A 26,929-nucleotide genomic window follows, 5' to 3' on the forward strand; every position below is an offset into this window, starting at 1 on the left:
GTATTTTGTAGTGTTAAGTTTTGCACTTACGCCATGATCCATTTTCAGTTAATTTTGGTATGTGGTGTAAGTTATTCATATTTTTACATACAGATTTCCTAGCACCATTTGCTAAAAAGACTACTCTTTCTTTCTCCAGTGAATTACCTTTGAACCCGTCAAAAATTGAAATATATGTATATTTCTGACTCTATTGTGTTCTATTGATCCTTGAGTTTAACTTTCACCAATACCACAGCTTTGATTAGCCTTAATGTCTTGAAGTCAGGTTGGAGTCCTCCAACTTCATTAATGATTTTTTCAAAAATGTTTGGCTGTTCTAGTTGTACCTTTCCATATAAATTGTATAATCAACTTGTTGAATTTTACAAAAATTCCCTCTGGGATTTTGACAAGTTATGTTGAACTTATAGATTAATTTGGGGAGAAATGACAGCTTAATGACATTGAATGTTCCAATCTATGAACATGTTATCTTTTGAAGGTCTTTGACTTTTTTTTAAGTCAATTTTCTACTTATACATATCTTTTGTTACATTTTATGCTTTGTGGTGCTGCTAAAATGGTAATTTTAAAATCTCAACATCTAAATGTTGACTGCTACTATGTACAAATGATGGTTTTGCATACTGACCTTGGTAAACTCACTTGTTAGCCCTAGTAGGTTTTTTTAAAAAAAAGATCCTGTGACTTTCCTATATAAGTATTCACAGCATCCACAAATATTGTCTTATTTCCAATCTATGGCCTTTTTTCTCCTTACTGTAGAGTGACCTCCAACACAATGTTGAAGAGGAATGCCTTGTTCCCAATCTTAGGGGAAAAACAATGTATTCACCATTCATATGCTAGCTGTAGGCTTTTTCATAAAAGCTCTTTATCAGGTTAAGGATCCCTGTTATTTCCAGTTTGCTGAAGAGTTGTGTTTTTATAATCATAAATGGATGTTGACTTTTGTTTGATGATTTTCCTGCACCTTTTTTTGGGAAAAATCTTGAGATATAATCGACATACCATAATATCACCCCTTTAAATAAGCATACAATTCAGTAGTTTTTAAAATATACTCAAAATTTGTTTTTTGCAACTTTTGAGATGATCAGTTTTTCTTCTTATGCATGTTGATATATAACATTGATTTTTTTTTTTTTTGAATGTTGGGTCAACCTTTTATTCCTGGGATAAACCCATCCTGGTCATGATGTGTTGTTTTTATATATTGCCAGATTTTATTTGCTAATATAATAAATTACAGAGTTACATTAAAGTCTGTGACCTTATAATAAACATTACCCTGAATATACATATTTTTATTGCTTTTGAGTAAAAACTAAAAATACCTTAAATGCTTTCATAAAACTATTCAGAACTACATTTTTAATTTAAAAAGCTTTAAAAACTTTGTAACTTACATTTAATAATAAAACTACTTGGATCATAAAAATTCACATTTGGTCTATAAAGAGAATAACAAAATGAGCATTAAAGAAGCCTCACAAAAAAATGAAAAGACCTGAGTAATTTACATAAAACTGCATAATGAGAAAAAATAACTGTAACAGTGAAGGCTTTCTAGTGACTGGCTTCCCTCTCTGGGTTGCTGCTACAAAATTCCTATGTGAAATGCTTAAAGGGATGCAGTATGATCACAGGTAGGGCTGGAGGTCCTGGTTTCAAGTTGTATTTACATAACAAGTACTCATTTTCTTAGCTATTTGTGTTACAAAATAAAATAGAAGACTTTTCTAAAGGTATTTTTATTTACACATTACATAGAAATTGAGAAAAATGTCAGTTGTCCATATCAAAGAATGGGGAGGCTAAGGCAGTAGTCTCTCTCAGAAGTTGCTGCTCTGCTTGTTTTATTACCTCTAACCTTAAGATTCTGGTTCCCACATAGTAAAGACGAGACCTACAAGTTGCTTTTAGTTCTTGTAAGTAGCTGTTTACCATAGGAACATCAAACATTATAAGAAAGGAAAAAGTAAGGAAAATGGAAGGAAAGTAGAAGGAAAAGTTTCTGCCCTTAAAAGCTGACACTGGAGCTCTGGCTGGTGTGGCTCAGTGCACTGAGTGTTGGCCTACCGACCCAAAGGTTGCCAGTCACTGGTTCAATTCCCAGCCTGAGTTATAGGCCAGGTCCCCAGTTGGAGCCTTGTGAGAGGCAACCGATAGACATTCCTCTCACACACTGATGTTTATCTCCCTCTCTTCCCCTCTCTCTAAAAATAAATAAATATTAAAAAAAAAAAGAATCAGTGGAAAAAGTGTCTCATTTCAAAACAATTTATGTTAATGATATTTGGGCAAAATGACAGATTTTTTTTTTTTAGTTGTGTGCTTTCAAAGGTAATGTTAAATTTACCTAAAATCAGGTATGTTAAAAGGTTTCTTGCATGTTAAGTGGTTAAAAGTGTTATTAAAGAAAAAGTGCAAAATCTTTTGTTACAGAATAGTATAAATGTTTATTTTTTTGTATGATTTATTTTGCTGTCTTGTTTTTACAATATAGAAAAGTGTATTCTTTGAATAGCTCTAGTAAATATAAATTTAATCTTTCTACTTTGGGATGTAAATAGAGCTAAAAAATTATATACCCAACCCTCCCCAAATAGTCTTTTAAAATCGTTGAATTAATGTGGATGTTAATTTTGTTCAGCAATTTGATGCAAATGCCTAAGTACAAAAAGTTGTTTAGTAAGTACTACACACAAAGGAAAAGACTTAATACTTTAGCTTCTTGAAAATCATAAAAACTAGTAGCATTTGATTGCACCTTGAAATTTTTACAAGCAAAACATTCTCAAGCAATGCCATCATACGTAATCTATAATTGTAATCCAAATTTAACAGACATTTTCTGCACACTGTATATAAATACACATCACAAAGGTGCAATTAGAATTGAACACAGAATATGTACAAAATGAACAAAGTTTAGGTTTAGACCAAAAAGGTATTGTAATCTTTTGAAAAATAACTTGATTAGATATTATTTTATCCTCTTACACTAATTTACATTTATACAGATTTTAATTAAACATACTAGACTGAGGTGTAAGAATGTTTGCACTATCTACATTTAAAGTTTACTGCACTATAGTTTTATAAATCCAAATTTCAAAAGGAAGATACTTTAATGAATAACGGAACCTTCTTTTGGATTACTTAATTTCTATTGCCTATATCTTGTGTGTTCATATGAACATATATACACAATACATACAACTATAGATTACTTATAGGAAATGTAATATTCATATACTAATAATTGTTGAGGATTAAGGTACCTAACAAAATGCCTGAATTCCAACATGGTTTTTCTTGTCATAAAATCTACAGTCCTATTATAACAGGCTCATAAATTCATAAAGCTTTTAAATTTCCAAAAATGATTTAGGTTATTTTAGTAATTATATGAAAACATTCATACCTTCTGCTTACCAAATCACTGGCTAAAAATGCCATATTAAGCTTCTCTTATATAAAAAAAATCCCACTACAATCCTGAAAGCTTTATTAGTAGGCCCATTTCAGTAAATCAAGTCATATATTGGTTTGAAAATTCTTAGTTCAAAATTCTATAGAGAGAACTGTTTGTATGGATGAAAAATCCTTTCCTAAATTCATCTCTTAGAGCTTCAATATTCTTTATTTCTCCATCCAAGTCAACTTTTATACCTGATAATTATATATAAAATTCTATTTTACCACTACCTAATAATATGTTTAGCTTCTCTTTATAGGAACCTTTCATTTTAATAGTACCCATTAATTACTGACAATTAACCATTTCAAATACCTACCACTTCCTTGAAAGAAAATGGAAACATCCCAGAGCATTTCTTAATCACTTAGTATAAAAACACACTGCCCATCCCTTGAGAATTATCTACTATCCCTTAATGTTTTATGTTTCTTTAAAAAAATAACTTTTATTTTAAATGTGTGCCTATGGATTAATTCCCCTTCTGACATTCCCAAAGTGACAATAGGATATTATTCCAGAATCCATCCTAAAAAGTCGATTTTTCTTTAAAAAGCACTGTTCTAAACGCAACGTCACTGCAGTATGTTTCATAAGATTTGTTTATGTAGACGTACTATCTGCTTATATTCTAGGTCTAGTACCAGAGAATGACTGGGTGACATCAATGCTGCTTTGGCTTTTTCTACTGAACAAAGTCATACAACGCCATACATTATAAATTATAGTAATTTATAAATGTTCTTTGTCAATAGAATCAGAAGGATAGAACATCTATTCCTTAAGAAACCCAAGCAAATTAAAAATATATATAATACAATAAAGAAAAATTCAATTTTAGAAGGGGCATAAGCAGATTTAACTAAGATTTAAAATGTACTAATTTCCTCATTTAAAATTTCTTCTCTCTCAATATTATAATTTCAGGTCTCACAAGGACTGAATTAACTATACAATAATTGTTAAACTATCTTCCGGAAAATCAAGTGTCCCTGCACCTTCAATTTTCTGTACAGTTCCACTTAACCAGTCTCATGTGCAAGAGTTAGCAATTCATAGCACAAGCGTCACTTTTTGCTTTTCCTGCAGAGTTGATGACGCTCATCAAACATCGTCCGAATTCCTCAAGTATCATCCGCTCAGCTGCTGCCTTTGATTTTCCCTTCTTGTCTGCCTGCTCTGCCTGGGCAAGAAGGCAATTACACGTGGCTTCAGCTACTTCCTTAGTTACAAATGTGAATGGCAATCTGAAATGATTTTTGAGAAAGAGAGAGAGAGAGATGATGATGGTGCTGAGTAACTGCAACAGTGGATGACATTTTTTCATTTGGGAATCTGCTGACATTTTCACGATTCACCAGCACACTGAGCACCACAGTTTATGCACTGAGTACAAGCACATCCAAAAAGGCTTTAAACACTTAGACCTGGTTTGAAGATTGAGCATATTTAAAAAATATTGTTCAGAAAACAACATTTTACATAAAATATATGTCTTCTTACCTACACAGTTATCTAATTAACTAAAAGATGTAATTCTGTATGTTGAATTGATATTTCTATAACAAAAGTCCTCCTGATTCATGAATGTAAGCTTCACGAGTGCAGTCTTTGTTTTATTTACTGCTCTTTCTTCAGTGTCTAAAACAGTGCCTGACACAGAGACACTCCATGAATATTTGCTGAATAAATGAATGAATTATTGCGAATTGAAAGCAGTATCTCCTGGTCAACACTGAAAATAAAGCACTTTCCCATATTTCCATTTATTTGTAAAAAAAAAAAAATTCAAGCACACCAAAATTTTGCATTGTTCCATCACAACAAACAAAGCAATGGGGAAACCCAATGTTGTTCTGTATTTCGTGTTTCATTCATAAAGACCTGAACTATTAAGTACTGAATTACAACAGTCCATCCTGGGGCTGGCAATACACAGCCAACTGTAAAAAGCCTTCGAGAGACAAAATTGGGCAACGTAAATCTAACCACTAACTCAACAACTTTTAAGCAGGAAACTACAAAACAAAAATAAATGAAGCCTTATGATAAAAGAGGTTAACTCAGGATTTAGCCTGCTATACAGTTTTATAGAAATCTTTAAAATACAAAAAGCACTTTAAATTAGAAAATGTAATATTGTAATCATGTTAATATTGCAATAATATTGTATAATTAAGAATACTGTATAATAGCAGGGCTCCTATTGCATTTGGAAATCAGAAAGGTAAAAGGAAAGAAAAAATTCAAAATTCTGCCATTCAAAGACAAATGTTATATGCTGGTATAACATTTTAAATAATTTTTACATAGTTTTCATTATAGTATATAATTTTGGGTTATCTTACATTTCTTAATATAAACATTTCCTCATGAAAATGAATTGAAAAATTAATTATAAATATTTGAGTGTAACAATACCTTTCATCTCCACATGGAGAGTAGATTTAATATCCCGATGGCTTACTGAAAGCAGATGACCAGAAAGGGATCCCTTATTAAGGTGCCTACCCATTTCCACTTTATTCAGTCAAGAATCGTTTGCTGGTGACAGTGCTCTTGGTAAGAGCTCTGTAGAACTAATATCTGAGATATTTTGTACAAAACAAGCCTTACTTTTTATAAGCATTGGGTCTTAGTTTCAACTTAGGCATTTTAAATGATACACATTTGCAAGGCTCCATTTAATAATTCCTCAAATTAACCTCAACTACTGCAGAGCACAGATAGTAGCCTGACTTTAAAGGAATCTCCACCTTTTCTACTCCAGAGCTCAGCTGTCTACGAAATACAGAGCTACAATAATGTAGTGTATGACTGGTGCTTCCACAGGGTGGAGAAAGTGCTACGAGGGGATGGAAAAGGCAAGAGAAGGAAAGAAAGTACAAAAATGTGGATGACACAATTAATAAGACGTATGAAAAATCTGGTTTTCTTAGAGGTTTGTCAAATTACATAATTGCTCCACTTAGTAGGGAGAAAGCCAATGAAATAAAGCAGAGGACACTGAAGTGTTGCTATGCATTTTCGAACTGCAATGTGTGTGTGACAGTGGTTTTTCTGTTGCCTTTGAATTTCTTCATAACAAATAACTAAAGATAATGCAAAGAAAATGCAAAAATCAGATTTTCAACAACCAAAAGCAACAATTCAATTTTTTTCCGAAAAGAGAAACTTTACCAAAAACGAATATTCATGTCATACTATAAAAAGAGATGAAACTACTGACTTACTTTCCTCCTCCACTGTTCAAAGCCGGTGTCGGCCTAGTAAGCAAATCCGAAATTTGAGAAGACAACTTGGTCTTTGCTGCTGTTTGTTGTTGTACCCTTACTTCAGCCGCATCTGCCAAGTGCATCAATGTCTTTCTTTCTGGGCTTTCTTCAAAATTTTTACAGCCAATACATTTGCATATTGAGGAACACATTATTTTTGCCTAAAAGATTTATAGAAGAAAAACTTTCAAATCAAAATCAAACACATTAATATAGGCTCCATGATCAAATCAACTGATAATAAAGTTAACTGGTCAAGTGACATAAGATTAGAGGGAAACATCTCTTGCTGACAAACACTAAATGGGGTTAACTTTCCATGTGGACAGGTAGGTATTCTTAAGTCTGAGAGTGGCTATGCAATGTTTTGTGTTTGAGCCCTTCCACGTCAACTCCCCTACCCCTCACTATAGATTTTCTATAAACTATAGATTTTCCTTCTGGTATGAAAAACATCTTCTGGAAGTACCTACTGTGTTCATGGATAGGAAGAATTAACATCATTAAAATGTCCACACTACCCAAAGCTATCTATAAATTCAATGCAATTCCTATCAAGATACCAATGGTGTATTTCACAGAACAAGAACTAATATTCCAAAAATGTACATGGAACTACAAAACAATCTGAACAGCCACAGCAACCTTGAGAAAGAACAAAGTTTGAGGAATCATACTACCTGACATAAAACTATACTACAAGGTACTGGCATAAAAACAGACATATAGATCAAGGGAACAGAATAGAGAGCCCAGAAATAAACCCACACCTTTACGTCAATTAATATTTGACAAAGGAGGCAAAAACATACTGTAAGGTAGAGAGAGTCTACTCAGTAAATGATGTTGAGAAAATTGGATAGATACACACAAAATAATGAAATCAGACCACCTTTTTTTACACCATACACGAAAATAAACTCAAATTGGATTAAAGACATAAATGTTAGACTCAAAACCATAAAAATCCCAGAAGAAACGTATGCAGTAAAATCTCAGACATTTCTCACAGCAATATTTTTTTCATTTATTGCCTCAAACAAGGGAACCAAAAGAAAAAAAAAACAAATGGGACCATATCAAAGTAAAAAGGTTTTGAAAAGGAAACCATCAACAAAATGATAACGTATTTGCAAATTATACATCTGATAAGAGGTTAATATCCAAAATTAATAAAGAACTTAATAAAACTCAACACCAAAAAACCCAAACAATCCAATTAAAAAATGGTCAAAGGACCTGAACAGACACTTCTCCAAAGAGGACATACAGATAGAGGGCCAATAGACATATGAAAAGATGCTCAATGTCACTAAGCATTGGAGAAATGCAAATTGAAACCACAATAAGATACCATCTCACACTTGTCAGAATAGCTGTCATTAACATAGCAACAAACAACAATTGCTGGCGAGGATGTGGAGAAAGGGGAACCCTCAAGCGCTGTTGGTGGGAATGCAGACTGGTGCACCCACTGTGGAAAGCAGTATAGAGTTACCTCAAAAAATTAAAAATGAACTGCTTCATGACCCAGCAATCCCACTCTTGGGAATATATCTGAAGAAACCCAAAACACTAATTTGAAAGAATATATGCACCCTTATATTCACTGCAGCTTTACAGTAGCCAAGATTTAGGAACAGCTCAAGTGTCCATCAGTAGATGAGTGTATAAAAAAATACTGTGGTACATTTACACAATGGTATACTACTTGGCCATAAAAATAAAAAATATATAAAAAAGAAGGAAATCTTACCCTCTGCAACAGTATGGATGGACATGGAGAGCATCATGCTAAGTGAAATAAGTCACTCAGAGAATGGCAAGTATCATATGATTTCACTCATATATGGAATCTAATGGACAACGTAAACAAACAAACAAAATAGACTCATAGATACAGAGAACAGACTGACAGCTGTCAGAGGGGAGGGGAGGTTGTAGAGCTGGGGGAAAAAAGTGAAGGGTTTAAGAATAAAAAAACAAAAAATAAAAAAACCTAATAGACACAGACAACAGTACAGTGATTACCAGAAGAAATGGGTGAGGAGGATAGAAGGGAGTTTAGGGGGGATAAATGATGATGGAAGGGGACTTGGAGTGGTGAACATAATACAATAAACATGATGAATTAATTATAGAATTGTACATCTGAAGCCTATATAATTTTTAATCCTAACCTGAGGATATGTTTATTGATTTTAGAGAGAGAGGAAGGGGGAGAGAGTGGGAGAGAAAGAGAGAGTATCTGGGAGAGAAACACTGATGTGAGAGATAAATCGACCAGTTGTCTCCTGGATGCCCCCAATCAACCTAGAATCAAACCCACAACCTAGGTATGGGCCCTGACCAGGAATCAAATCGGCAACCTTTTGGTGTACAGGACAACTTTGTTAGATTGTATTGTGATGACTGTCATAGCAGCATGCATTAAAAACAAAACATCAGAATTGGTAAATTTTTGAGTAGTCATTTTAATATTGATGGAAGAAAATATGCAACATTTTCAGCATATTGTACTTTCATATTTCAAGAAAGGTAAAAACGCAACTGAAATGCAAAAAAGAAGATTTGTGCAGTGTATGGAGAAGGTGCTGTAACAGATTGAAAGTGTCAAAAGTGGTTTGCAAAGTTTCGTGCTGGAGATTCCTCACTGGATGAGGCTCCATGGTCAGGTAGACCAGTTGAAGTTGACAGCGATCAAACCAAGACATTGAGAACAGTCAACATTATAGAGGGAGATAGCCAACATGATCAAAATATCCAAATCAAAAGTTATTGGTGAAAATGAAAAATGTGTCTTTTATTTTATAGAAAAAAGCATATGGACTTTTTGGCCAACCCAGTAGTTTGCTTTATAAAATCATATTCCTACTTTTCTGCATCTTCCTTTTCTCACACCATGCCTCAAGAAATCCCTTTTTCCACGTCACCTGACACAGACTGAATTCACTCGATTTAATGGGGGGCATTAATTCCTGGCATTGATGGGCCACATCTTATTTGGTCATTCCCCTGCTGATGGGCATTTATTTCCAGCTTTTGAGCAGCACAAACAATTCATAAAAATATTTTTGTATATATAATTTATGTATAAAATGGTTTTTATTTCTATGAGCTACATTTCTAGAATTGGGCTCACTGGTCAAAGGGTACATATATTTTAATTTTAATAGAAGTAGCTAGACTGTTCTTTCAAGAGGCTGTGACACCACATCTCATCAGCAATGTATAAGGGAATCCTACATTACACCCAACAATGTATATTATAGCTCTTTTTAATGTTTACCAATCTAATTGGGAGAAAATAAAGTGAGATGCACTGTCCTTTCATTTACATTTTGCACACTCCTAGTAAATTTGAGTATCTTTTATTGGCTGCATTTTCTTCAGTGAACCCATGCGAATTTAAATAAACTCTGTAACACCTAGCAAAATAAACAGATCATATTATGAACACATTTACCCTATTCCTTTCTTACAATACACTCATAAATTCCATTTATTAAGGGGAAAGATGAATCTACATTGTGAGTTAAGTAGGTTACTAACAGCCAATCTGGGACTCCTTACCTAAAGCAAGATTAAGAAGAACCTAATGATGAAGAGATAAAATCACTGAATGAATAACATAAATTTAGACTAAGTTTTAAGAACCATAAGAAAGGTAATAATATCTAACAGGAACTCAGGAGGGAGAAATTAGAATGACCAGGCATCCGTTTGGCTTTGTAATTCAACTCCTTTTGTGGCCAAAAATTGGGGGAGATGGGGAGAAAAAGGTCACATGAAAAGGCATAGCCATTTAAATAATATGAACAGTCACAAATTTAATCTACAAGCTCTGTGAATAGAACATAAAGACGCTATCCAGAATGCAGACCAACTGGACCGAAAAAGCCAATCAATTCAAGACCAACAATTCAACACAAACTGTCAGACAACATCGCAGGTAATTCATTGTGAGCCAATTAGCCACTACTAGTCACAGTTCAGTATATTCCAAGTTTTTCTATTTCTTGGTCTTTTAGAACAATAGATTAATTAGACATTGTATATGTCTGGAATGTCAAGGACTTTATTGCAACAGATAGGGAGGCTCTCTCTTTTAACATATTCAACCAATCTACTGCCATTTCTACTTCTACTGATCCAGAGATTTGTTAACCAGTTCAATTAAATTATTAGTTCACATATGTTTGAATTTCATATGCCTAGCATGCATTGATTGTTTACTGCCATATGCACGGAAGGGTTTCTTCAACATTTTCACCCAGCTTGACATCAGTTTCCATTTTTGCTCTTTTTGTGGACTTGGTTTTATGGCTTACATTTTTACATATACAGGACAACTTTTGTGTGATATTGGTTACAAACAGAAGCCCCCTATTTGATCAGAAGTTCAAACAAAAAGGTCAATCTCTTCCAACACTAGATGAAAAATGGCTTATGGGACTCTGAGACATTATTTAAGAGACTTTCAAAAATAATACTGATTATATGCAATCTTCACTCATACTGGCTTTAGGACTAACAAGATGTTACTATACTTCTTGAGTGGAGTATTTGACCTACACAATATATAAATGAAGACTTCACTACACAGGGAATTCAGTACACAAATCTTTACTCTGTCAAGTTTTGTACGAGAGAAGCCCTGAACTGCAGGTGCACACTCCTGGAGCAGAGTAAATCTCACCAGGGGAGAGTGCAGTCCTTCGTGGTATTACCTTACCAAATGCAAGGCTGGGCCTTCTGCCAACACTAAAAAGAAGGTCTCTCGGTGAGTATGAAATTTGAAAGAAGAAAAATATACCAGATGGGAAGAGCCAACTGTAGAAATGACTTCGGGTGCACCAAGAAATCAATTACAGTAACCTAGGACTAATCTCAGGCATGACTAGATTCTTATACTTAAGTTTTGAAAATAAAAATAATAAACTATATAGTACTTTGTCTGAAGCAAGACAGGGGTGATTTACCATGGCATCTGTCAAAGGAGAGTTTCAACTACATTCTTCAGAAAAGATGCTTGACCCATAAATAAAAACAGCAGTTAAGTGGGTTGGTAAAACAGTAAAAACAGATGTAATCACCTCACAACTGACTAATAATAATAACTTCCTCCAGCAATATTCTACATTCCTCCTTTCCTACTTTTATGTTCACAAAGCAAACTGCTTAACATAATTTAATTTTCCACTGAGCAGTGTCCTTCAACAGTGCACTATTGGCATTTGGGAAAAATAAATCCTTACTTTCAGGACCATTTTGTATCCATATGTATTTCTCAAAAGCCCATGGGGGACAGAATGGGTAGGTAGCACTGACCCTCAGTTGAGAATCACTATAGTTTCCAATCCACTTTGCTGTTGTTATTTTTATTGAAAATCAATAAGCTGGTGCTCTGATTTCCATACTTCCAAATATAATGACCAAGAAGTTATGAACTGGCAAATCAGCTAGTAAGAACTCAAACTGTAATGACAAAACCAAGGCACAGGCATACCTGAGAGATATTGCGGGCATCACAATAAAGCAAGATGTAATTGTTTTACTTGTGCAGTGTCTTGCCTTTAATTAAAAAAAAAAAACCCTCAACATCTGTGACTCACAATAAACCAAGGTGCAATAAAATGAGATAGGCCTGTATTGCTCTCTGAGCCTTGCTTGAGAGGCCAGAGGGTCTTCCTCAAATGATGGCAGCCAACTATTCACATTTTCAAACTGTCACAGCAAAGCAATTCCCCAATTTTCAAGTAAATTTTTACAGTATGCCCTTTCTAATGCTCTTTTCAAAAAAATGGTTAGATTATTTTCCCCAACCAGCATCTCACCTCATAGCATTCACAGTAGTTTTTAAGACATCCCGATCGTTTGCAATTACATCCTTTGCTATGACGTCGATCTGATTCTCCTTCCTTTCCTTTCCCTATTTTAGGTTTAAAAGCTTCTGGATTTCTGTCAAGGCATGCCTATCAAAACAGATCAAATATCAAGTGAAGTTTAATCACAGGACATAAACTCTAAATACTGCAAAGGGAATTAATTTTCTTTGCACATCAAAAAGTTCTACATAAAAGAGGTGAAAACTGAAATTTTTATCAGTTAAATGAAATTTAAAAAATCACCTTGATTGCCTTTTGCCTTTCATTTTCATGTTCCAAATTATTGTAACAATTAGTACAATTGCAGTTGTTGCAAAATTCACCATTTGCAAAGCAATCGCAGTACCTGGAATATAAAAATCAGTGCAAGTTATGTACAAAAGACACTTAAAACAAACACAACTATGAATTTTCTGATCTAATAGCATTATATATGTGGTAAAGCATTTCAGAAATGTATTCAGAGCTACTTAGTAGTTAATGTATATTGTCAACCACATGATAAAGCTCAAAATTAAGGTCACCAGCTCCTAGAATTTTAATTTAGAAACTTAGTTCCAGTAGCAACAGCTGTCAACACATGAGCTACACAATTTTATGTGACCCCAAAGTAAGTCATTTCAAAATCATGAAAAAGGAGAAATATTGGCTATATTCTATTAGTGGAAGCTTCTCACTTGATGTACTATTGTGCTTCTTCGGAGTCTAAACTCCCATAAGACCAATGCTTTTCATTTAATTGTTTCATATTAGATCTCTTAGTTCAGTACTAATAAGCAAATTAATCATCCAACAATTTTAAAAACCACTCAGATTAATACTTCATTCAGGAGACCAAACTATAAAGGTCATACATAAGGTCAAATTTATTATTATTAAGGACAGAGACTATGTCTGTCTCCTGCTGCTGTGATCCTAACCCCACACACCTGTGCCTCATCTATTGTAAAGACTCTACAATTATTTCTTTCTGAACAAATGAAAACAGTATTTTCACACTGTCATGTTCCCATACACACTCGTATATCTATTTAAATTACTCAGGCTTATGGAAATGGTCTGTTAAGAAATTTTACTAAATTACATTTGTTTTTAAAAGAATTTTCAGGTATGTCAAATGAGGAAACAATAGCAAAAAGACTTACAACTTCAAACACAACGATTTCGTACAGTTACAGGGTTTTCTGGGCCGACTGGCAGACTCTGATGGGATTATGCTACACAGACACACACAAAAAGATACACATTTTAATCAATTAACAGTTCTCAAAATTGGAAAAGTCCCTAACCTGTAAATTGTTCCTAAGATAAAGCTTTAACAGATGTATCCATTTCTAATAAAAAGTTTGCTATATTGCTCCATTTACATTAAGTTCAAAAGCAAGTTGTAACATATAAAGGGAGGCAGAGAGCCAAGATATGTGAGTTGCGGGGCAGGGCGTTATCATTAACTTCAACATAAGATTCCAAAAAATACTCTTCCTTCAGAGAACTAAAGTTGCAATCTCCTCAAAACTTTTTAGATTCAAATATAAAAGGTAGTGAGAAGAAAAGGGTATGTGGGGCTGAATTATTTGGAAGGGGAGGGAGTGGTAGACTGGTTCCATCCAACACTGCAAATGCAAAAATTAAGAGATTAAAAAAACAAACAAAAGAAGCAAGGACCTAACATATCAACTTAAAAAGCAGTATCATTTGAAAAGTATATTCAGGATGAGAAAGGGAGGGGAGGGGAGAGGAGAGGGGAGGGAGGGGGAGGGGAGGAGGGGAAAGGACAGGACAGAGGAAGAAAGGAGTGGAGAGACAGAGAATAATAAAGCATGTGGAAAAATTGGTGAATTTAAGAAAAAGATATTTGGGAGTTATTTTCTTTGATGTGCTACTGATATATTTAATACATGAAAATAAATACAAGACTTAAAATTTAAAAAGTCTACCCACATATCACTAGATTTCCCCTACCCCCACGACTGGATCATGCCTGGGAAAACTCCAGAGGCCTCCAGACTCAGCTAGAAACTCATCCTGAAAACAAAGCTTAGCTTGAAGTGGGGAGGGGTAGAGGCAGAGAAAAACCCTCCCGGTTGGCAAAAATACAATTATTCACAATGTGTGGTGGAGGGCTCTTATGGGGAGGAGGGGTGGGAGGGGGGAGAGGAGAGCACCCCGGGTTTGGCACTGATACAGTGCTGGCTAAAAGGACTAAAATAGGCATCTCAAGGGATGGCCCTCAAATAAAATATATGGGAGTTCTTTTGACTATTCCTATAATTTTTCTGTTAACATATTTCAAGATAAAAAGTACCACAGAGGCATTGCTCACATAGCTTTGGGGAAAAAAGAAAAAAAAAATCAAATAAATGATTTAATTTTTATATATATATATTTCTTTTTTTTTTCCATGCTACATTTAACCTGATCCAACAACTTAACTGACATATTTTCTAAATACTCACCCATTGAATGGAAGCCTTGCCTGGGTCTGGATCCCTGGTGTACCAGTAAAGTTAGAGTTGCTTGCTATAGACACATATGAAGACTGTTGTAGCTACATGTAAGGAAAGACAATTTTAGACCATAATTACAAAAATGGACAATATTCTCAGATATAATGATCAGTAAGAAGCACAAATTCATCTACTAAAATAGGAAAGACAGAATGAAAAATTTCATGCAAACATGCTAACTCATGGAGATTTTCTGAAGATCCAAATTAATATTAACTGAGGTGAAAACAATGTGAAAGTTTTATTTTCTTAAAAGATTTTATTTTTAGACAGGGGAAGGGAGGGACAAAGAGAGGGAAACATCAATGTGTGGTTGCCTCTCATGAGCCCCGCACATGGGACCTGGCCAGGCATATGCCCTGACTGGGAATCAAACCAGAAATCCTTTGGTTCGCAAGCTGGTGCTCAATCCACTGAGCTACACCAGCCAGGGCCAATGTGAAATTTTAAAAATACAACGTTGTACAAATATAATAAGCTTTTTCATAGAGGAGTATGTTATCAGAATTGGAAACTTATAAATGCCCTAAAAGTATTGTAGTAACATGTATTGGCTAAAAAAATGCTGTTATCTGCTTGTAAATAAAACTTACTATATTGATCACTCATCACACTGCAAGTTATAGAAAATGAGAAGTTACATGCACAGTAATTAAGTTCCTACTTAACACTGATTTCTAAATATAAGAGATGCTAATAATAAAAATACTGAACATTAACTTTTAAAATCAGTACCACAGATTTACATACTCCAAAGTACATGTCATTCAGTTTCTCTCTCTTACATTCTGAGTAGATCAGTTCAACAGCTTAGAATATGGTGCTAATTTGCTTGGTTCTTACATGAAAAAGAAAACTTCTGCTTCCTAGAAGCAATACTCCTAATCCAAGCCAGTCAATTGGGTATCTGTAGCTTCGATCTGAAGATGACCAAATCGCCCTGACCAGGTAGCTCAGTTGGTTAGAGCATCGCCCCATGCACCAGGGCTTTGAGTTCCATCACAGTCAGGGCACACAGAAGAAGCAACCAATGAATGCACGAATAAGTGGAACAGCCAATCAGCATTTCTTTCTCCCTCTCTCCCCGCTTCCCTTTCTCTCAAATCAATTAAAAAAATAAAATACTGAGTTAGAGGGTTTGAATAGTTTTCAAAATGTGACAACACTAAATATCTTAGACCCAATTATCCTTTTGGAAATGCAATGACTTCATTTTTGCCTCATACCTGAGTAACATACTGAGCTGGAAGCACCGCATAACCCACATTCCCTGTCCCCGGAGCTGGTGCCAGCACAGTGCCTGGTGGCAGGTTAGTGAGGTTTGGCTGGATCTGTGGCAGTGGGGTGGCAGGCATAATGAGCCGTTGCTGTGGTTGGCTAGTAGTAACTATTTGTGAAGTTGGATTGATTGGTTTTGGAACAACCTACACAAAAGAAAGCATATCAATCATTACAAAAATAAATTTTATAGCTTCTCAATTTAGTATATATCTCTTATAATTAAATCTTAACTTCTGCCTGTGGCTACCTAGGTGGCTGCTCTTGGTTGGGGTCCATTCTGCACCTAAGGCAGGAGATGGTGGCTGCAAAGAAAATGAAATAGTCACTGGAGTTGATCAACTCTAGACTCCAACTTGTTAGGGAAAGTGGAAAATATGTGCTGGGGTACAAGAGGACTCTGAAAATGATCAGACAAAGCAAAGCGAAACTGGCCATCCTTGCCAACAACTGTCCAGCCTTGAGGAAATCTAAAACAGAGCCCTACGCCACAAGGGCTAAGACTAGTGTCCATTACTACAGTGGCAGTAATATTGAATTGGGCACAGGGGTGTGGAAAATACTAGAGTATGCACACTGCTATCCCTGATCCACGTGATTCTGGTATTATTAGAAGCATGCCAAAACAGACTGGCTTAAAATAATAATGCAAAATGTTTCTTTAATAAAACTGGCCAGAGCTTAATTAAAACAAACAAACAAACTTAACTTTTAATTTTAAAAGTAAATTGTCTGTCTGCGAGAGACTGAGAAAAAAGTTATGTGATACTCACCTGTTTGACAGTCTGCGCAGACACAAGTGGGACTGACATCCGCACTGGAGTAGTGCTGACAGCAGGCTTTGCTTTTTTAAAAAGGGGGAAAAAGGGACAATTTACTTTCAGAAAATAATATTTAAAGTATCTTAGTTCTCTCAAGACACCCTCATGAAAGAGCTTAACAAATTCTACCTGCTTCCTATTTGGAGCAATCTTTAATCATGATAGTTACCTTTCAAAATTCCTTAACCCATCTAGTAGGGAACTTATATCAAAATTCCTTAGCCCATCTACCAGGTAGTTATAGTCACTTTATGAGAGAATATTTTCATTTAAGACATTCTTCCAAAAGTACTTCAATCTGTATTCAGATGATTTATACAATCACTACTAAATACAGTCAGATGAAACGTTGCATAAATTTAAAAACCTGCCTTTGAGGAGCTTGGGTAACAATGCTGTTCTATACTATTTCTAATTGCTATGTTTGTATTCAAACCAGAGAAAATATCATTCTTGTGTAATTCATTATTTAGAGTACCTACTAAAAGGCAGCACAGCATGAAAGTTAAGAATATGTATGGGTTCTTATAAATCACCAAACCCTAGGGGTTCAAATCCTAATTCTGCTACTTTCTAACTGCTTAAATTCTCTTTGCCTGTATCTCCATCTGCAATATAGAGGTAGTATCTCCCTTAAAGAGTACAAGGATAAAATATGTTAATTCACAAAAATTTATTAGGCCCCGGCTGCTGTGGCTCAGTGGACTGAGTGCCAGCCTCCAATCAAAGGGTCACTGGCTCGATTCCCAGTTAGGGCACATGCCTGGGTTGCAGGCCAGGTCCCCAGTAGGGGGCGCAGGAGAGGCAACCACACATTGAGGTTTCTCTCCCTCTCTTTCTCCCTTCCCTCTGTCTAAAAAGAAAGAAAATCTGAAAGAAAATTTATTAGAATAGTGCCCAACAAACAGTAACTGCTCAATAAATGCCAGATGACATTATTGTCAGTTTTTATTACTACAACCATTATGGACAGAGATCCAGGGAAACTAAAGTACGAGGTACCTGCTCAAAGAGATAACATACAAGAAGAGCCGATTAGACAGTACCCAGATAAAATAAATACTGTTTAAAATAAAAAGAGAAAGTGCTGTGGCAGTTCAAAGGAGACAGAAAATACAGGTGACTGGCAGAGAGTGGGAGTATGGAAAGAACACATTGAGGGCATTGTGTCTGAGGAGGGTCCTGATCAGTGGACAGGTTACAGAGAGGGCACACAGACTGGAGGACATGCCTTGCTGAGGATGAAGCTTGAGAAGTGGAAGCTGGATGCTGGGAAGCTGCAAAACATTTCACAAAATGTTGGTGAACAGAGCAATTTGGTTAGAATCTAGGGTTAAAGTAGGCAAGCACAGGCACAAAGAAGGCAGATTGCAGCCATTCTGAAGACCTTGAATGTTAGGGTAGAAATGTCTCTCTTAAAGATTTTACTTATTTATTTTAGACAGAGGGTAAGGGAGGAAGGAAGAAAGAGAGAGGGAGAAACATCAATGTGTGGTTGCCTCTCACATGCCCCGCACGGGGGCCCTGACCTGGCCTGCAAACCAGGCATGTGCCCTGACTAAAAATCAAACCAACGACCCTTTGGTTCGCAGGCCGGCACTCAATACACTGAGCTACACCAGCCAGGGCAGAAACCTGTACTTTTAATTCAGTAGGCAATGAGAAGTTTCTAAGGGTTCTGAAGTACAGAAATACTATTGAAATAGCACAAAATGGAATTGTGTTTGGAAGCAGTGTGTAAAACAGAATGGAGTTGCAAGAAACAAGGAAAATTAGAAGAATGCAAAAAATGAGGGTCTCATCTGGGGTGACAGCACTGGGAATGGAAAGAAGAGATCAGCTGCAGAGACATGGTGGAGGTGAAAGGGCATGAATTATCAACCGTTTGGATTGTAGAAAATGTTAAGTATAAGGGAAGAAAAGTCATTGCTAAGCTTTCAAGTAGCTGAGAAAATGACAGCTATTAAAGCTAAAATTTCAGGGAAGAGCACATTTAAAGGGAAGATGAAACCTGACACAGAGAAAATGCCATGAAGAAATTCAGGAGACAGATCGGCACTACACCTGTCATGTCTGGACCAATAGAAGTATGTTTCATACTGCCTACTGCCACTTCCAGAGTCTAAAAAAGGGATTTAGAAAGACAGAAAGAAAATCCCTTCAGGTTTTATTTATGCAAACAGTGTACAGACTGGTCTGGAAGACAGAGGTTAAGAAAATGGGCTCTAAACTGCTCTGAACCATAAAATAAAACAAGCAAAAAAAAAAAAAAATCCAACAGTCTTCCTTTGATAGAAAGGCTGGGAGAGTTGATGGCCAAAGACCAAAAGGTGAGAGAGTCTTAGAACATTATAGAGTAATGTTCTACCTAAAAGGGAGAAGGCTCCTGTAGCAAGGTGACAACCTAGGGAGAAGGGGAAGGAAAGCAACCTCCAGAAAGTGTATGATTAGTGGTGATAAATGCCTATCTCTGAATACACATACAAAAAAACCCCCAAAACCCAAAAAACTAAATGGTACGCTTAATAAGGATGAAGTTTGCAATAGGTATGAATTATATCTCAATAAAGTTGCTATATAAAGAGTGTAAGACCATAAATTATAGAAGCAGTGACATCTGATACCTGATTTGAAAGTTTCCTGTTCTGTTTGATTTTCCTCAGTTGCTTTATCTTTACTAAAGTTACAATAACTATTATAGACTAGTCTCAGCAATACATAAGGAATTAAAAGGTAAATTAAAAACCTGAATTCATGTTTGGCACATAGATGAGTGGACTCCCTACACCATTAGCACATAGAACAGCAATTATGAAACTAGTTCAACTAGAAGAATGTTAAGAACTTCCTAATGGCCTGTGAAATAATGGGAAAGGAGTGTGTGGACTGTCCTCAGGCTCAGATGATTCTTATTTGGATAATAAAGAAAGGGTAACTGACCCTGTGCTGGAGTGCACACAAAGAGTTAGAAAATTTGGGAACTATAGGTTTACATTAGCTTGGCATCTGCATTCTGAGTTTTAACTGAAACCTGGGTAATGAAGAAAACAGAACACTATAAATTACCTGCGGTGGGGGAGTCATGTTAATGTTCTACAATAAGTTAGCAGTCCATATTTCTCATCCTCTTTAATATTACTACTATTAGAGTTTTCACAGAAGCTGGTATAATCTTTTATTTTTTAGTCTTTAACAGGAATTATGAACAATCCTTTTAGAATAGCCCCTTGCAAACTTCAGAAACCATACCTGAAAGTTCTTAAGACTTTTTAATTTCTTAAATTGATTTCCTCCCTCACCAAGATGGTAGATTATATTCTAAAAAGGTTAACCAAGTACTCTTCTGGGTCTTCCTGCCAACTAACAGATGTAGCCTTTGAATACTGATTTTTGTATGGCTTTAGTGGGAAAACGTATAAAATGAGCCCAATTCCCTTTGGCATATGTAAATTGCTCATAGAAAATTAAGCCCTTAGAAAGGCATAATGATACATTTGATAAATTAGAGCAACTATTTAGTATATCTCTTAATAAAAACTATAAATGTAACTCATTATTCCTGTGAAATAATATATATACCCAGATCTTTTACGGGTTAGGAGAGAAAGAGAAAAATACAGGTGGTTATAAGGGAAATCACATGAGTAGTAAGTGTATCTGAGTGTCTGAAAGAGGTTATATAAAGAGAAGGAGCCAGAGAGACGAGAGAACAGAGAGGGAAAGTTGAAGGTAGAAATCAAAAAAGGAAACGGCAAGGAAGTAGAAGAGGGAGGAGGGTGGAATAAGGAATTTCCAGGAGGCAAAGAGAATAGAGAGATAGAGAGAAGCAGAAAAACAGACATGAAGTCGGAAAAGAAGGCCCCAGTAAATACACTAGAATTATGAAACGTCTAACCCAACCCTCTGCTCTTCCTGAATCTTCAGCTCCCTTTTCTGCTTAGTATACCAAAGGTTTATTCTTGATAATGAGTAAATTAGTCTTAATATTACACTGGAAATGGACACTCAGTATGTTGTGTACATACAAATACACATATAAAATATAACCAATTGTATCTAATGACTGCTTTATGATATCTAAGGAAATTGAACTTGTAGCATTGGATTAGTCAAAAAGTCCTTGTATTTTTTTTCTGTAAAAAGACAGTTTTCATTTTCACCAATAACTTTATTGATTTGGATATTTTGAGTATGTTGGCTAGTTCCTAGGCGGTATAACATTGACTGCTCTCCATGTCTTGATTTGATCAATGTCAACGTCAACTGCTCTACCCGACCATGGGGCATCATCCAGTGAGGAATCTCCATCACGAAACTTCACAAACCATTTTTGACATGTTGGATCGGTCACAGCACCTTCTCCATACACTGCACAAATCTTTTTTTTTTTCTTTTGCATTTTAGTTGTGTTTTTACTTTTCTTGAAATAGTAAAGCATAGTATGCTGAAAATGTTACTTATTTTTCCTTCATCTTCAATATTAAAATGCCTACAAAAAATTCTCCAATTCTGATTTAAGTTTTTAATTTAAATGCACACTGATATGACAGCTGTCACAACACAGTCTAACAAAATTGTTTCCAATGAAGTTAAAGACAATTAAGCGCTACTAGAGCCATCTTACAGAAAAAAGCAAATGAACTTTTTGGCCAACCCAATACTTCTGTTAGTACCCTGCTAAGTTTAAGTAGTAAGAGAATATAAAATCTGATTTCCCTAGTCAGCAATATGTTTCATTTTCCCTCTCATTAAGAGTACTGATTGTGGATTTTCTTCCACAATCAGTTTAAAGAGGGATTTGAAAATATAATTACATGTCTAATTTTAATGGAATGTACACTAAAATAGTTTCCCTCACGCATCCTCCATATTTCTCCCATCTCTAATTTAAAAATAGATTTCCCCTTAGGTAAACTAGCTGTAAGTAATAGATAGCTCCAACCCTCTCATTCCTTAATGAAAAGGAAAGAATAGGTCTTCAATTCTATTTACAGCCAGTAAACAATAAATCATTCACTTGCCATCAACTGCTTTTTGATGTCACTAGAATATGCAGCAGTCTTCCAAGGGAAAAAATTAGGCCCCAAATTATCAACTGCCCTGATTCTTTCACAACATTCACTTTTTTAAGTAGATAAATATGGAGAAAGATTATATGCATGAGTCTGTGTTTCAAGTGGCAGAAAGGATTAAACATTATCAGAAAATGGAAGGAATATAAACATGAATACCTTCCAGGAAAAATACAAGTGAGCAAAATAACGGAACATTTCAATGGCTTTTTATTAGCAATTACGGATTCAAAATAAGAATATAAATGATACAAACTCCTACTTATCATTTACACCTTGCCTACTGGTCATTTCAACTCACCCAAACCTTATCAAGCATCTTCATAGTTTAGAAAATAAGATAAATAATTTGGTTCTATCTCAATTTATCCCACCGGCATAAATAGTAGGCTTTTAAACTAGCAATAAAATGGCCAACTGCAAACTGATGAGTAATTACGATTATCTGGTGGTATGGCACACTCTGTACCACCTTCTAACAGAATATATGAAACCACGATTCTATTTCACTGCCTTCTATAACAGCTGCTGACTCAAACTCTCAAGTGAAATGCCATGCTTAATCAGGATTTCAGCAAGGACTGATGTTCTTTAATAATGTTCAAAGCATTAATTACTATTTTTTAAAAAAATGGTTACTAACCTTGCTGAAGAGGCTGAGTATTTGTACTGGGATTCTGACTACCTGGCTGGGTTGAGCTACTGGCTGTTGTGGCAGTAACAAGTCGGACATAATGAAACTTGCTTCCAGGCACTTGGATCTGCTGGACATTGGGAGCAGTTGCCAGAGGAATAATTGTCTTAAATTGTGATGTGCTCACGCCTCCAACAGTAATGGTCTGCACAGCCGATTTCACTGCCTATTAAACAATACAACATAGCTATCATTAATCGGGTGTTTAACTTTCCTACACCTTTTAACTTAAGACAATTGCTCAAGTAAAAGTATGTTCCTGTGTTTCATCAAAAGCTGTTGAAAGGAATAACCTGTTCAAAGAGAAATGAAAAGAATAGTAATGAATACAGGTGTGAACCCACAGTTATTGAGGTCTGTCTTCCATTTCTAGTGGTTAACATCCTTGATAATCCAGGTCAGATGATTTGCTATGAAGAAATTATTACTTAAATTACAAAAACTCATACAGTTTTGTTAATAGCAGGTAGAATTTATGAGAAAAAGATTATTTTAAAATTCCCAGAATTAAGCCTCATATTCAATACATAAGAAAAGGATACAGATATTTGGCTTTATTACTATCCTCCAAGTTGACTATTTCCCATGTCCTAAAGGAGAAAGAAACCCCCCAAAAGCCCTCTTTAAGTCTAGTCATTTCTGAAAGGCTTAGAGCACTCCAAAGATACAATCGTACCCACTAACATATGGGTAGGAGACCAAATTCAGTCCAGAATTACACCAACTTGGTTGTCTAGGGAAACTAACTACTTTTGGGTGATTCAGATCTGAGATAGTAAGATTATTTTTAATTTTCTCCTCCACTTCGACTTCCTAAAAAACTAAATGAAACATCAGAGACAGAACAGAAGAAATGTCTCTTAAGTTTCTCTAATCAATGTTTAATCAATGTATAACAGACTATCATACAAAGCAAAAGTCCAGACAAAATTTTTAACTACTTCTATAGTATTATTTTATAAAGAATCACATCACCACCTATCCTTCAAAAAACCCTCATGCTAAAAGGTAACTAACATGATTGAGGATATCTATATTTGTTATGTGAATAATAATTTGTTAAAGAATAATTCTTAAGAATTTGAACATTTTTTTAAAAGCCTGGAAAATTTAAAAAAAAGAGAAAAATATAATTTAGTTTGGAAATTCTACAGGTAGTAGTCAAAGGAGATTACTTCAGCATAAAATAATTCACATATTATCATTAAGCAGAGGCACCACAAAGCAGATTTAAACTAAAGAGATTATAGCCATTACAGTCAGTGAGCTAAATGAAAATATAAAACTTAAAGAGATAAAATGCATACATAAAGAAGCTACTGAAAAATCAAGCAACCTGAGAGAAATACGTACAATGGTGCAGGACAGAGTCTTTTCTGTATGAGCTCAAAATGGGGGAAAAATACTGTCTTAAGAAACAAAGTGCCTTAAACCTAGCAGTTAAGTGTATTGGTTACTTAATATGTAGCCATGACAGTGCTTAAAAAAACTTTAAGTAAGATGATGTGATTTAAATCAAGCAACCACTCCACCCGCTCACTACAGCATGGCACAGCACGGGGCCGGTTTGGTTAAGTGTGTGCAGTGCTGTGTGTGCCTTTCCCCACTTCTTTACTTTCGACTTTTTTATACCCTAAACTTCAACCTACAATGCTTACAAGCTGCATATAATTGGGTCTTAAAAATATCAGATTTGACTATATTTTTAATCAGCATCTATTTGTTTACATCTAACATAGTTCCCTTAAATGTTTTAACTTAAATATTGTACTTCTTTTTATTTGAACCACTTCCTCTCTTCTGTTCCTTTTTTTCTCTCCTTTCTTGCCTTCTTTTTGGTTAAATATTTTATTATTTCATTTTCCCACTGTGATTTATGTAGTATATTTCCATTCTTTTAGTGGTTACTCTAGAGATTACAATGTAGGAATCAAGTAAGTACTTTACACATCATCCAGACAATGAAAGAACCATAGAACACTAACACCATTTACTCTTGTCCCATCTTTGTGCTGTTAACTATTTTAATTCTACATATAAGTTAAACCCCACAAGACATACATTTATATATACTGCACAAATTTACCTTTTCTGTCCTTTCCTTACGTGCAGGTCTGTTGATGAGAAATTTTCTCCACTTTCTCAAAATACCTAATCCTTTATCTGTATCTGATAAACTCATCTACTAAATTTTTAATCCCCATTTTAAGTTTGAAAATATTCACTATTTTTATAAAAATATTCATGATTCCTTTTCATAGTTTCTAATTCTCTGCTGAAGTTTTCCATCTTGTTAAAGAAATTTCTGAATATATTGCTCAGGTATTTTAAAAATCTGAGTCTGATAATTCTACTGCCTATATCTCTTGGTTTTCAATAATTTGGCCTGGTTGCCTGGTATGCCTGATGATTTGTGACTAAATGCCAGATATTGTTTATGAAAAATCAAGGAGATAATTTGAGGATCTGAATGTTACATTCCTCCAGAGAGAATTCATTTAGAATGCTGGAAGACAGTTAGGAGTGAGGGCAGATTATCTATACCAATCACAAACTGAGCTGATTTGATGCTGAGCTTCAATCTTCAAGAGGCCTTGTCTATTTCTGGTTCACTCTGGCCCCGTCATACTTCAATGGCACTAATCAGGGCTGGTGTGTTCACAGGATTCCTCATCCTTGTTGGGGCATGACCCCAAATTTTTGTCCATTAGATCTGTAAGATTAACAGATCATCTCAGTTCTTCCACTCTTTTGTGGCCACCTTTTGCTCACTTTCTTAGTGTCTCAGTCACAACTTAACAAACCAGCACAAACACTAAGTGGAAGTGTCATAATGAACATTGGGGTGGACTTCCCTAGGCTTCCCTTTACTTCAGGATGGTAGCCTCTGATGTTCTAGCTCCCTTGGTACTTTTCCAATGCCAAAAGGATTTTTAAAATACATTTTACTTTGCTTTTTAGTTGTTCTTGGCAGAATGAGTCTGCAACAAGCTAGTTCTATAGGCCAAACATAGAAAATCCAGAGTTCCTGGGTTTCAATCTAGACCACCTCACTTTCTAGTTGTGTGACCTCGTGTAACTAACTAAAACTTTTCTGTGTCTAAGTTTCCTCACCTGAAAATGTGAAAATGGTATTTTATCAAAGGATTGTTGTATAAAGTGCAAATAATAACTCATCACATATTACAATGCTCAATTAATGTAAACTGTTATTTGTACCATTATTATTATGCCATTTACAGAAGGAGAAACTGAAGCTCAGAAAAATTAAGTACCTTCCCCAAGGTCATACAGCTAACAAGTAGTAGAGCCAGGATTTGAACCAGATCCAATTCCAAAGCCGATTCTCTTAAGTTAGACATTATAATGCTTGCTGTTATAAACGCCTAACGAATAGTTACTAAATGACTGAACAACCCTGACCAGTGTGGCTCGGTTGGAGCATTGTCCTGTAAACCAAAAGGTCAATACCAGTCAGGACACATACTTAGGTTGCAGGTTTGGTCCCTGGTTGGGGCACCTACAAGAAGCACACTGATCAATGTTTCTCTCTTTCTCTCTCCCTTACCCTCTTTCTAAAATCAGCAAGCATGTCCTCAGGTGAGAATTTAAAAAAAAGCAACTATCTTAAATTCAAAATAGCTATATTTAACAGGTATTAATGGCTGCTGTCAAAAAACATGGTCTTGAAAGATTTTTTCTATTTGTTCAAGCCATTTCTATTTACAGATTAATGTAATTATATATTTAACATAAAATTTCTTTGTTCATTTTCCAATCAGCAAATTCCAAAATTCCTCACTCAACTGAAGGTTTATCTAAAAGAAAAAATAGAGTAAAACTCTTTTTGTTTTGCAAATGAGGATTCTTATTTTATCTGGCGATTTTGGAGACAGATATATAGATG

The 26,929-nt window shown here is 35.2% G+C and overlaps 1 protein-coding gene and 1 pseudogene across 6 annotated transcripts in view; one reads left to right on the plus strand and one right to left on the minus strand.

Annotated features, from left to right (window-relative positions):
* Window positions 1–1,006: 1,006 nt before the first annotated feature.
* LIN54 (lin-54 DREAM MuvB core complex component) overlaps window positions 1,007–26,929 on the minus strand; it is a 79,485-nt gene continuing 53,562 nt past the window's right edge. For 3 of the 6 annotated variants that reach the window (XM_053922686.2, XM_024574836.4, XM_024574835.4), the window contains exons 5-13: window positions 22,972–23,188; window positions 17,209–17,279; window positions 16,384–16,581; window positions 15,107–15,198; window positions 13,796–13,867; window positions 12,894–12,996; window positions 12,600–12,737; window positions 6,721–6,923; window positions 1,007–4,734 (exon numbers count right to left, since the gene is read on the minus strand). In XM_053922686.2, the coding sequence (XP_053778661.1) occupies window positions 4,533–4,734; window positions 6,721–6,923; window positions 12,600–12,737; window positions 12,894–12,996; window positions 13,796–13,867; window positions 15,107–15,198; window positions 16,384–16,581; window positions 17,209–17,279; window positions 22,972–23,188 (1,296 nt within the window). In that variant the 3' untranslated portion in view covers window positions 1,007–4,532. The remainder of the gene's footprint in view (window positions 4,735–6,720; window positions 6,924–12,599; window positions 12,738–12,893; window positions 12,997–13,795; window positions 13,868–15,106; window positions 15,199–16,383; window positions 16,582–17,208; window positions 17,280–22,971; window positions 23,189–26,929) is intronic. The other 3 variants (XM_053922687.2, XM_024574837.4, XM_045183710.3) reach the window with 1 other exon arrangement.
* Window positions 16,734–17,079, plus strand: LOC112317762 (large ribosomal subunit protein eL30 pseudogene; annotated as a pseudogene).

Source organism: Desmodus rotundus, chromosome 4 (assembly GCF_022682495.2).
Source record: "Desmodus rotundus isolate HL8 chromosome 4, HLdesRot8A.1, whole genome shotgun sequence".
NCBI classification, from domain to species: Eukaryota; Metazoa; Chordata; class Mammalia; order Chiroptera; family Phyllostomidae; genus Desmodus; species Desmodus rotundus.